This window comes from Hypanus sabinus, chromosome 10 (assembly GCF_030144855.1).
Source record: "Hypanus sabinus isolate sHypSab1 chromosome 10, sHypSab1.hap1, whole genome shotgun sequence".
Taxonomy (NCBI): domain Eukaryota; kingdom Metazoa; phylum Chordata; class Chondrichthyes; order Myliobatiformes; family Dasyatidae; genus Hypanus; species Hypanus sabinus.
In genome coordinates, this window is record NC_082715.1 from 131843467 (window position 1) to 131856583 (window position 13117).

General features: G+C 42.0%; 1 protein-coding gene across 7 annotated transcripts in view; it reads right to left on the reverse strand.

Moving 5' to 3' along the window:
• sobpa (sine oculis binding protein homolog (Drosophila) a) overlaps positions 1 to 13117 on the reverse strand; it is a 310007-nt gene that overhangs the window by 49805 nt on the left and 247085 nt on the right. For 2 of the 7 annotated variants that reach the window (XM_059983000.1, XM_059982996.1), the window contains one exon: positions 463 to 603. The exons of 4 other annotated variants lie outside the window; for them this stretch is intronic. In XM_059983000.1, coding sequence (XP_059838983.1) covers positions 463 to 603 — 141 coding nt within the window. Of the gene's footprint in view, positions 1 to 462; positions 1959 to 13117 lie in introns of those variants that run through there. One more of the 7 variants, XM_059983001.1, reaches the window with a different exon arrangement.

Here is a 13117-nt window from a genome sequence, read left to right on the forward strand (position 1 = left end):
TTTGCTATGTTTTGTAACTTCAAAACATTACACTAATTCAGAGGAGTCCGAAATGTGTCTAACTTTGTGTTTACTTTCAGCGAGGCACACACGTATCATGTGGTAGTGACATGACGCATGCAATTCACGTATTTTTACATATGACCGATAATGAATTATGAACAGCAAAGAATCCTTAATCAAACACTATGTTTACAAGATTGCTACAATATTAAACACACAGCAGATTTCCTCACTGGAGGGAGGGGGGGGGCGTCACAGTCATAAACTTCACCTTCTCCTCACTGACCATCAACACTGTCGCGTGTCAGTGAATGGTGCTTTGACCCCGCCATGCTCTTTCTATATCTATGACTGTGTGTCTCAGCAGAGCTCCAGCACATCTACAAATTCGCAGACGACACTGCCGCTGTTGGCAAAGGCACGGATGGGGTGCTTGTTGAGTGCTGTCATAATACCAACCTTGTGCTCAAGAGCAGCAAAACCAAGGAAGTTTAGGAAGGCGAAATCAGGTAAACTAACACGAGTCCTCATTGAAGGGTCACCAGTGGAAAGGGTAAGCAGTTTCAAGTTCTTGGCTGTCAACGTCTTGGAGGTCCTATCCTGGCCACAGCACATATATCAGAATCAGAAACAGGTTTATTATCGTGAAATTTGTTAACTTAGCAGCAGTTGTTCAATGCAATACATAATATAGAAGAAATTAATGCAAAAAAACAGAAATAATGTATATTAAAAAAGTGAGGTAGCATTCATGGGTTCAATGTCAGTTTAGGAAACGGATAAGAACACCATGAAGGTGCACCAGCATCTCTACCCTTTCGTTTCAAAAAGTTTGAGGAGATTTAGTATGTAATTGAAGGCTGGCAAATTTCTGCAGATGTGAGGTGGAAGGCATTCTGACTGGTTGCCTAATGGCCTGGAATGGAAACTCCAATGGACATGAACACTTCAAGCTACAGAGAGGGGTAGACTCAGCAGGTCCATCACAGGAACAACTCTCCCCACCACTGAGGGCATCTACAATAGGAAGGCTGCAACCATCATTAGGGAGTCTCACCGTCTGAGCCATGTCCTGTTTTCTGATGTAGCCATCGGGCATGAGGTACAAGGGTGTGAAGACCCACTGCCAAACTGAAAATCCCTAACACTACCTCGAACTCTATTTTCTCTTTCACCTTGCACCACTTTTTAATTTGATTATTTTATTTTGCCATGAACATTATGAATAATTTATGTTAATTTCAGTCTGTTAACTTGTGTTTGTAATGCACAGAGCTGCAACTGCAAAAGGCTAACTTGCAAGACACTTATACCCTGGGTATATATGCCTTTGGCAATAAACTTTAACTTTTTCCTTCATAGTTATGTTTTCTCTTTGTTCACCACGTTTTTCCCTTTCAATTTTGTTTCAGGAGTTGCTTCCTGAATGGGGCATGATCTGATTACACTCTGATAACCAACTCACGTGTTAGCCTCAACTCAGGGTTATGGCAAACTGATCTTGTGAACACCGATGTCTAGTTCTGTTTTTACCTGCACCGACTCATGCCGCCCAGTTAATGATCTACTTGAACAGTTGTTCTACTTGAACAGTTGTTTCCTTTCTGTCAACCGTATTCTTTGGTGCAGCAGGATTTCTAGGATGCCAGAATGCCCTGTTATTGGAGAAATACACACACACACATTGCCTTTCAGTGACGTTGTGCTTGCTACTGTTATGTGGGGTTGGTTTACTTGTTGATAGAAAGCCGTTTCCATCGTGCCAGCCATCGATTGGCCTGTTTGAAATCTGTAGCAGCTCTTTCCCATTGGTTAGCTTGTGTGCCTTAGCACAGGTGTCTGGTTTCAGACACCTCCGGGGTCTAAGAATAACACGTGTGGGAGGCTCTCTCTTCGTTCCCAGGGCATCTTCACACCAAAGGTCGTGATTGGTGAAGGACGATTGAGAAAGAGTGTTGCAGACATAGACGTCCCCCCCCACCCCCCGCATTTGTTTAGGTAAGTATCCATTCACTGCATGCTCAGTTCTTTGGTTCTATAATTTGGGGAAACGTAATGGAGTATCCATTCAATGAAAGGGTAACTGAATGTCCTGTATTGTGGTTCTGGATAGTTTAGACAAACGCTTGTTCAGCTAGATGCCTGATTTCATGTTTAACTGTTTATTTTTAAATAGATAGTTAATGAACCCATTTTAAATCTGCTTCATTCACTGGATCCTTGAACCTGCCCCCTCATGTTACAGCTACAGAGGACAAAATGGAAGAACCATGCACACGAACATACTCAACTCGTTAAATCACACCAATGCCTCAGTAGCTGAATGTTGTCTCCTGTCCAACAGACCTCAGTTAAGTCCTGGTTTTCCCCATACTTGCATGCTGATTGCTTGGAAGATACGTGGGTCAGCCGAAATCAGTACCTTCGAGTGAAGGGCGGGGGGAGCACGGGGAGCCACAAAGCAGTTAATGGAGCAAGATGCATGTTAAATATGACCCCAGCTTCAGATCAACTGACCAACAGGAAGTAGCAGCTAGAATTAACAGGAACTATCTGAGAGACAAAGTCAGTATCTTTGAATAGATAAGGTTAGAATCTATGTCAGGAAAATCCTGCATGGATACAAATATCCAGTTCTCCAAGCAACAGTGTGGCTTTCGTGAACCACCCACAATCAAAGCTCACTGTGTCATTTAACCCTCACACTCAAATACGTAAACTGCATAAATAGGCATTCAATATCTCTTATCTCAGCAATATCAAACTGAACAGTTTCAATATAAATCATCACCTTTGTTAAACATTGTTTAAAATTTGGTAAAAATTTCTGAAACAACATTTATTTCTGTACTGATCCATTTGGCTTCCCAACTCTCCAAAATCGGATTTAAATAAATAAATAAATGGCTTCTAACCCAAACACATTACTGAGAACTCTCCGAAATTCTCCAGCAATTCCTTCCATTGTCAATAATTCATTATCTTACAAATGCGTGTGGGTGTGAGTGCCACTTCAAATACTCTCACGCTGATTAGTAGTGGCTAGCCCAGAACTCTGCAGCAGTACGCCAACACAGTCTATACAGTTACTGAATTATTTAATCACCAACAAAAATATCACCTCCAAAATGTGTAACTCAATTAATTTCATTGAAACGGTTGATGACCTGACTCCCACAAGATTGTTTTAATTCCTCCGCCTCCTTTGCACATATTTCAAAGTGCTGAGATACATCCTTGGATATGCTGGGACACGTCATTAGTGATGTAGCCTGAGGTCATCGGGTCCTTCCACATTGGATACTCTTGTCCAGGTGACCCAGCCAGTGCTAATCAGGCCCTGCCTCGTGTCCCGGTAATGCTGGTCCACGGGTCACACCTCTTGATCCACAGCCATCTGGAGGCTTGCTCAGCAGCTTCTGTGATGGTCCTGATGGCTCTTTTCTTTGCAGCCCTCATAATGCCAAGGAGAGAATAGGTTCTGCAGACCGGGCAGCCAGCAAAACATCTACACCCCGCCCTTATAGGCTCTCCACCCCCTGCCTTTGGCACTCTCTACCAGCTCTTGGTATTTGGCTTTCTTACGTTCAAACACCTCCTCAGTCCGGTCTTCCCAGGGAGTTGTAGTTCTACCATGAAATCCTTTGAGGTTTCTGATAGAATGACCACGTCAGGCCTCAGGGGTGATGATGGGATGAAGGAAAATAACATTAATGGAAAGAAGCGGGCATTTGTATTAACTCAGACACAGGTTTATTCTATCATCTATGGAGGGAAAAATAACCACACCAATTCAGCCCCACCCGCTTCTTCAAGGATCCTTTAATTGCATTTTTATGTGTGTAACAGTATGATACTGCACTTTGCAATGTCACACACTGGGAGGAAAGTAATATGCTCTAGCTTTGTATCACAGTCAAAACAAGAGTCTGATCGCAAAGCATTCAGTGCTTGGTTATTGGTGACGCCTGCTGTCTGAAAATATATCATCTGCTATTTGTGAAATCTTTGTGCAATTTTACTAGAATTTTTCAAAAGGGGCCCTTTTTCTCTTTAATTAAAGATGCAATAAAAGAAATTGGGTCAAACAGGTCAAGGAATGCACTTGCTGGACGTTTTTGAAAATATATCATTCAAAGCAAAGTTACCTCATGAATGAGTCATTACAAGCAGCAATATCTTTTTAAATGTGGGAAGATATTCCAAGGTAATTCATCGAAATTGCCTGTAAAAAATGTTGAGGTAATAGGAGAAACTACAAATCTGCCAGAACTCTGGTGAAAAATCAATGTGGCAACAAAGAAGATGAGAAGGCAGTGGAGCTGTCATGTTGAAGCCAGCTCACGGGTCATGACTTGACAGCTCTGAGGAAAAAGAGGGGATCGAGGTTAGGTATTTGCAGGGTCTATTGAGGTAAAGAAAACCATTAGCTGGAGATCCTTCAGGAGTAGAAACAAAGGTAACACTATCAACTGGAAAACAGGGAATAGGACGTAGGGAATGATGACAAAATCAAGTTTATCAGCAGGGGGTGAGGGAGGATGACAATACTAGTAATGATGAGCAATTACAGTATTTATAACATTGAGAACACTAGAAAGATTGAAATAACAGCTTTGCAGAAGATGAATATAATATTAGGAAGTATATGGGGACATGAGAAGCCGTTGAAATCAATGGAAAAAGAGTAAAGCTACATGGGTAGAGTGTTTCCTTAAGGAATTTATCTTACCCCCAGGGACCTTTAAAAAGTTAGCTACCAAGAGTGATTGTAGGAGTTTCCCATTGATGACTGGAAAACTCATTTGCAACTCTTCAAATTATTCTACTAGGAGTATTCTATAAACACCCTGTCCCCCAATAATAAGGGACACCGAGGTGAGCTTTTGGAAAGATGCAACAATAAAAGGGTTGTTGTCATGACTGAATTCAACTTCCCTAATCGCTGGTATCTTAGTGCAAAAGGTTTATTATGGGGCAGAACATGTTAGGTGTTTCCAGCAAGGATTTCTCACTCAGTAGCCAGTTTATTAATGCAAATAACTAATCAGCCAATCATGTGGCAGCAACTCAATGCATTAAAGCATGCAGACCTGGTGAAGAGGTTCATTTGTCGTTCAGAATGGGGAAGAAATGTGATCTAAGTGATTATTGATGGCAGATGGGGGTGGCTTGAGTATCTCAGAAACTCAAAGATTCAAAGTATATTTATTATCGACGAATGAATAATTTATACAACCTTGAGATTTGTTTGCTTAACAGGCAGTTGCAAAGCAAGGAATCTGAAAGAACCCAATTAATAAAATAAAGACTAAAACCCAGTGCCCACAGAGAAAGAGATAAGAAAATAAATCATGCAAGCAATAGAAGCAAGCGACAACAACAGCATTCTGAACCAAATTGAGTCCTTAGATTCATATCCCTGGAGCAGGCCCAAAGCCTTGGTTTCAGTTCAACACATTAGTGGGGCAAGTCGCCGCTAAGTTTGCAGACACGAAGCACGGTGCTAGCAGAAGTCTCACAGCCTTAGCGTCGCAGAGGGAAGAGCCCCCAGACTATCTGGGCTGGCATTTAAATTGTCAGAATCCTGTACTTGGGACCAGGCTCCGCTGTGACAAATCACGTGAGATTTTGCAGCCGGAGAAACCGTTCTCAACCTCTCCAAATGGCTCGGTGCTCTGAGCGATCGAACCTCCCCCCAGACTCTCGACACCTTGCCTTTCCAGTCTACACGGGCTGGCATTTTGATTGTCCAAATTGTGTATTGTACCTTGCATTAGGACCCGAGCCTGGCCGTGGTAAATTGCTCCGGGTCTAGAACGTGCCGGCCAGTGGTTAAATTCAGACCTGATTTTGCTGCTGTAGAAGTCGTTCTGGACCTCACCAAATCGTCTCAGCAGTTAGAATCATTCACCATCACATCCGGGTAAGATGGACTGGCAACGAAACTCCTCCATCCCATCTTCTCACCCCCAACCAGCACGGCTCCAACTCCAAGAGTGTCGATTGTGCAAGGCACATCTCTCAGGTTTGCTTTGCCCTCATGTGCCTCTTCCTTCTTTGCAATGATAGTTTACCACAATTTACTTAAAAAAAAGAGTTATTAGTAATGATTTTAATCAAATTCCTTTGCTTTCAAACCACAAGTAAGCAGTCACACATCTTCGGTAGTGCCATCTTAAACTGGGATATCCTGGGGTTTTCACGCAACAAGTCACAGGTGTTCCCAACCTGGTTCATGGTTAATGGTAGGGGTCCATGGTATAAAAAAGGTTGGGAACTCCTGCTCTGCAGTTTAGAGAATGGTGTGAAAAACAAAAATTATCCAGTGAGTGGCAGTTCGGTGGGCAAAAGCACTTTGTTAATGAGAGAGGTCAAAGGAGAATAGGAAGATTGGTTCAAGCTGACAGGAAGGCGATAAAAACGCAAATAACCACACGTTACAAGAGTGGTGTGCGGAAGAGCATCTCTGAATGCACAACACAGTGAACCTTGAGGTGGATGGTCTACAGGAGTAGAAAACCACGACCGTACACTCAGTATCCCACACCTAATAAAGTGGTCACTGAATCCACGTAGACATGCCGAATAGAAGGGAAGCCAAAGAGCCTAGTCAGATGTCAGATCTCTCAGTGGGTGAGCATTTCAGAGTTAGTGACCACAACTCCCTGACCTTTACTACAACCATGGACAGGGAGAGGAGTAGATGGTATGGGGAAGTATTTAATTAGGGGAGGGCAAAATTATAATGCTATTTAGACAGGAACTTGGAGCGTAGATTGGGAAAAGATTTACTCAGGGAAATGCACAACAGAAATGTGGAGGTTGTGTAGGGAGTAATTGCTTGGGGCTCTGGATAGGTTTGTCCCATTGAGGCTGGGAAATGATGGTAGGGTGAAGGAACCATGGTTAACAAGAGGTGTGGAATATCTAGTCAAGATGAAGAAACAAGCATTCTTAAGGTTTAGAAAGGAAAGATCATACAGGTCTGTACAGGGCTACAGGGAAAGCAGGAAGGAGCTGAGGAATAGACTTGGGAGAGCTAGACGAGGACGTGAGAAAGCCTTAGCGAGTAGGACTATGGAAAATCACAAGACTTTCTACATGTACAGTATATAAAATCAGGAAGGTGACTAGAGTGAGGGTAGGACAATCGGGAATAAAAGAAGAAACGTGCCTGAGGTCAGAAAGGATCGGGGAGGCTCTTAATGAACACTTTGCTTCAGTATTCTCCAGTGAGAGAGACCTTGATGAACATGAGCGTGAGTTCTGCTTAGAACAGGCTGGTATGCTGGAACATGTCAACGTTAAAAAAGAGGATGTGTTGGAACTTTTGAAAAACATTACAATAGATAAGACCTGTACAGGATATACCCCAGGCTACTACAGGAAGCCAGGGAAGAGATTTCTGTGCTTCTGGCAATGATCTTTGTAACTTCACTGGCTACAAGTGTCGTATCAGAAGATTGGAGGGTTATGTTATTCCTTTGTTCATGAAAGATTTTAAAGATAATTCTGGGAATTACAGACTAATGAGTCTTACATCAGTGCTGGGCAAACTATTGGAGAGTATTCTTAGAGAAAGGATTTCTGAGCATTTGGAGAAGCATAATCTGATTAGGGATAGATAGTATGTACTTGTGTGGGGCAGGTCATGGCTCATGGGACTGACTGAATTCTTTAAGGAAGTGACAAAACATATTGAAGAAGGTAGAGCAGTGGATATGGTATAAATGGATTTTAGTAAGGCACTTGACAAGGTTCCCCATGGTGGGCTCATTCAGGAAGCCATAGGCATGGGATACAGGGCCATTTGGCTGCATGAATTCAGAATTGGCTTGCCAACGAAAGGCAGAGGGTGGTGGTTGATGGAGCGTACACTGCCTGAAGGTCACTGACCAGTGGCATTCTGCAGGGATCTGTTCTGAGATGCCTGCTCTACGATTTTTATCAATGATGTGGATGCGGAAAGGTGGGTTAGTAAGTTTGCAGATGACATGAAGGTTGGTGATGTTGTAGATAGTGTAGAAGGCTGTCGTAGGTTATAATGGGATACTGATGAGATGCAGAGCTGGGCTGAAAAGTGGCAGAGGCTGTTCAATCCACAAGTGTGAAGTGATTCATTTTGGAAGTTTAAACTTGGAAGGCAGAATACAGGATGAAAGGCAGGATTTTTAACAACGCGTAGGAACAGAGGCATCTTACATTCACAAGTCACTTAAGGTTGCAGAACAAGTTGATACGGTGGTACGGTGTGTTGGCCCTCATTACTCGGGGGATTAAGTTCAAGTGTTGCAATTTATGTTGTGGCTCTGGTTAGAACACACTTGGGAGTATTGTGTTCGTTTCTGGTCGCCTCATTATAGGAAGTGTCTGTGAGCCTTAGAGGACGTAGAAGAGATTTACTAGCATGCTGGCATTTTGTAGAAAGGGCATCTGATAACCTTGTTGAACTTACACTGGACAAGTAATTTACATTTGTTCCAGAAGTACTTAGAATTCTCATGTGCCAGCTGGAAGATCAATAAGATATTTGTTATTAACTAGTCCCATTCAATTGCAGTTCTAAGAGATACTGGAAATGTGTGGCTTTGGGAAGATTGTCTTACTAATGTAATTTCTTTAAAATTATAATATAAAAGGTTTTGCATTCCACTAAAGCAGTAACTAAGAACCACTTAAGGTACTCTTGAGGTAGGGAATTCTTAATATTAGTTATTTTATCTAAGAGGCCTCAGGGATAGCAGTTTTATAAAAGCAAAGGATTTATACACTGTTAAAACAATTCTTTAATATAAAATAAATGTTTAAAGAACTTGACCTGCTATAGTTCCTTCTGCTGAAGCTATTCCCACAGTGAGTTCCAGTGTGCGGCTGAAATAAATCCAATGGAACAAATATATGTTTCCAAGTCAGGATGGTGCACAGCTTTGAGGAGAACTCACGAGTGGTTGGCGCTCCCATGAATCTGGTGCCCCTGCCTTTTGTGATGATATCATGGGTTCAGGAGAGGCTCTTGGAATAACCTGACTAGTCAACTGCAGTGCATTTTGTAGATACACACTGCAGTCATTGTACACTGACGGCAGGGGAAATGAAAGGTTGTTGTGGCACAGATCAAGTGGGCTGCTTTATTCTGAGCCTCTTAGAGGGTTTTGGGGCTCCTCTTATCCAAGCAAGTGGAAAGCGTTCCATCAGACCCGTGAATTGTGCCTTGTCTTTAGTGGTAAGTTTTAGAAATGTGAGAAGAAAAGTCACTCACCACAGAATACCCAGCTCTTACTGGCACAGTATTTGTGTGGCTGCAACACACACACACACACAGACACTCACTGCTGGTGAAACTCAGCAGGCCAGGCAGCAACTAAGGAAAAGAGTACAGCAGACATTTCAGGCCGAGACCCTGTCCTGCTGAAGGGTCTCAGCCCAAAATGTCGGCTGTACTCACTTCCATTGATGTTGCCTGGCTTAGATTTCCAGCATCTGCAGATTTTCTCTTGTTTGTGATTTGTATGGCTGGTTCAGTTGAGTTTCTGGTCAATGGCGACTCAGAGGAGGTTAATAATGCGCTATTTGTTAATGGTAATGCTAGAGATGTTCATTGGTAGGTGACTGGACTCTCCCTTGTTGGAAAATCTAATTGCCTTGACATATTTGCATAATGAATGTCTGTGAGTGAATAATGTGCAAGTCTTGTTAGATGCAAATAAGCACTGCTTCACTTTCTGAGAGATTACAAAAGTAATTAACTATTGCCCAGAAGACATCCCCATATTTCATTCAACAGGTGACATTTGAGGAACATAACTCTGTCCTGGGTTATGACAACCTTTCCCCAACAATAATAACCATTTTATTTTGTGCAAAGAACAAAGCCAACAAGTAGAGTGATTTCCCAAGGCCTTTTAATCAGATTTGGAATCATATGACTATCACTGACTTATATGATGGCATAAACTTCTTTGTGGCAGCGGTACAATGAAAAGATATAAATTAACTATAAATTTTAAAAATATGCATGACTCTCAGCCAATCAGTGGAATTCTCCCAAAGGTCTGTATTTGCACAATGCTGTGATAAGGCCTGCAGCCATGTGGCCCAGACCAATATTACACTGGACATTGGTGAGCAAGTGTCCTTTGACAGCACTGATAATTAGTATGTACGTTGCATCCGGAATTATTTCCAGGTAGCGGACGATTTCCTTCCACGCCGTTCTGACGAATCGGGAAATCGTGTACTAGGCAAGTTACAGCAGTGGTTTGCCGTTGCCTTCTGCTGGGTGAGTTTTTTTTAAAAAAGAGATCACTAGCTCTTAAAGGGAGCCGGCCGGATTCGAACTCGGGACCTCTTGCCCCCAAGTCCGGCGCTGATGCCACTAAGCCACCTGCCGGCATACTGATGATTAGGGGCAGTAATTATTGGAACGCCTTCAGGGCTGCTATTGATAGGGCATAGTCTCCTTCATTTTATGTGGACCACTTGATTTCAGACTTTAATCATTTGTCAGGTGGAGAAGTGATGTTTATTTATCACTGCTGCTCATAACCCATGTACAGTGAAACACCCAATAGTTGTGCTGTGGTGTTACTCTATAGTTGTGGAAGACAGCACCTTGATCTGATAAAGGCAGAGAATGACAGGTGGACCCAAGTTGTACCTAGAAAGCTTGTAACAAATGGTTTATTGGTTTATTCTTCTCAATAAACTGACATTTCTGCATACTCAGAGATATAATTCTCACACAGTGCTTAACAATATCTTTCACACTGCTCCCTTCCATGTTAGCTCAAGGAATCAAATTGGGGATTGAGGGGTGAAATGGTGCTGGAAAGTTCAGATTTCAAAGTAAGCTTATTAGCAAAGTACACATATAACTCTGAGATTCTATTTCTTGTGGGCAGACTCAGCAAATCCAAGAACCAGAATAGATCAACGAAAGACTGTATCCAAAAGGATGGAGAAACACTCAAATTGCAAAAGACAACAAACTGTGCATATACAAAAGGGGAAAATAAATAAATAAATGAGCAACAAATACCAAAAAAAAATTAGATGAAGGGTCCTTGAAAGTGAGTTGATAGGTTGTGGAACATATCAGTGATGGGTAAGTGAAGTTGAGTAAAATTGTCCCATTGTTTCAGGAGTATGATGATTGAGGGATAATGACTGTTCCTGAATCTGATGGTGTGAGTCTGATACACCTTTATCTTCTTCTACACATCTATCGAAGTTTGTCAAAGTTTTAGTGACATGCCAAATATTTGCACCTACAGAAATAGAGAATCTGTTGTTCTTTCTTCATAATTGCACTTATGTGCTATGCCCAGGACAGGTCCTCTGAAACGATAATGCCAAGGAATTTAAAGCTGCTGACCCTCTCCACCTCTGATCCCCTAAAGAGAACTGGCTCATGGATCTCTGACTTCTTCTTCCTGAAGTCAATTATCAGCTCCTTGGTCTTGCTGACATTGAGTGAGAGATTATTGTTGTGGCATCACTCAGCCAGATTTTCAGTCTCCCTCCTATATGTTGATTTGTCACCACCTCTGTTTCAGCCAACAACAGTGGTGCCATCAGCAAATTTAAATATGGCATTGGAGCTGTGCTTAGCCATGCAGTCATAAGTGTAAAGTGAGTAGAGCAGGGAGCTAAGCACACAGCCTTGTGGTGCATGTGTGCTGATGGAGATCGTGGAGGAATTATTGTTGCCAGTCCAAACTGACTGGGGTCTGCAAGTGAGGGAATCAAGGATCCAACTGCACAAGGGGGTATTAAGACCAAGGTCTTGAAGCTTATTGATTATTTTTGAGCCACCATACTGGTTACTTGTAACTATTTATAAATAATACTGTCACCTATTCTTTGTGAGATATTTGATATATCAGTCAGAAGTGTTTGAGCAAACACCATATCCAAAACTAACAGGTTCAAACCAAAAGACAGTACCATCCACATCAACCCATACACACAAACTTCTATGAACAAAAGCAACAACAAAACCAAAAGGTCCCTTTCCATTTCCGTCATGCTACTGAGATAAGCACCACCACAAAAAAACCAAGAAACAATGCATTAAGTTGCCATAACATTTCAATGTGTACTTTGGGTCAATTAATACTAAGTAAAACACCAATCATCCTAGAAATCATGTCTCGCAATGCCAGAAGTGGTTGAAAAATTGCCTTGCTGCCTTTAATTCAGAAGTACCATCATGCTATAGTGACCTTCATCAATAACCTGGCATCTACAAAATTTATAGGGAGAAGTGCTGTCGACTTTTCGGGCCGAGACCCTTCGTCAGGCTTCTCCCTATAGATGCTGCCTGGCCTGCTGTGTTCCACCAGCATTTTGTGTGTGTTGTTGTTTGAATTTCCAGCATCTGCAGATTTCTTCGTGTTTGATCTACAAAATTTGAACAGTGGTTTCGTCCCTTGCACTCCATGTCTCTAAAGGCACCGAGACTACAACTCTGTAGTCGTCAGCAAGGAATAGCAGCTCACACAGAAGTTAAGTGATCAACACACAAAGGTGTAGGAGGAACTCAGCAGGTCAGGCAGCAAATTCGGAGGGAAATTGACAGTTAACATCTTGGGTCTTGTCTAAAATGTCAACTGTCCATTTCTCTTCACAGGTGCTTCCAGAACTGTCGAGCTTGTCCAATGCTTTTGTGTGTTGTTCCAGAATTCCAGCACCTGCAATCTCATGCCTCCATGGTTCAGAGATTCTGTAATGTGGATTTCCTTTTTTACTATGCGAATTTCATCCTGGTCTCCACTTTGGGGATCTCAGGTGTGATTCTGCAATTCAGGTTATCAATAGGACAGGCACCTAATCACATTGAAGAATTCCTACAGGCGGCACCCATGAAAAATAATGCAAAATTTTAACTAATATTATAAACATTTTAAGACCAAAATAAAGAATTAAACACAAAATTAATGGAGACAATTTATCATAAACTTGTTTTTTAATGAAATGTGATGGAATGACAATATCTAAGGGAATGACAAATTATGCTCAGGGCCAGAAGCATTGTCATATAGTAAATGATGGATTTGAATATTGTTAAAACCTTACTTACTACAAACTTGTTGGACCACCTTCAGGAATT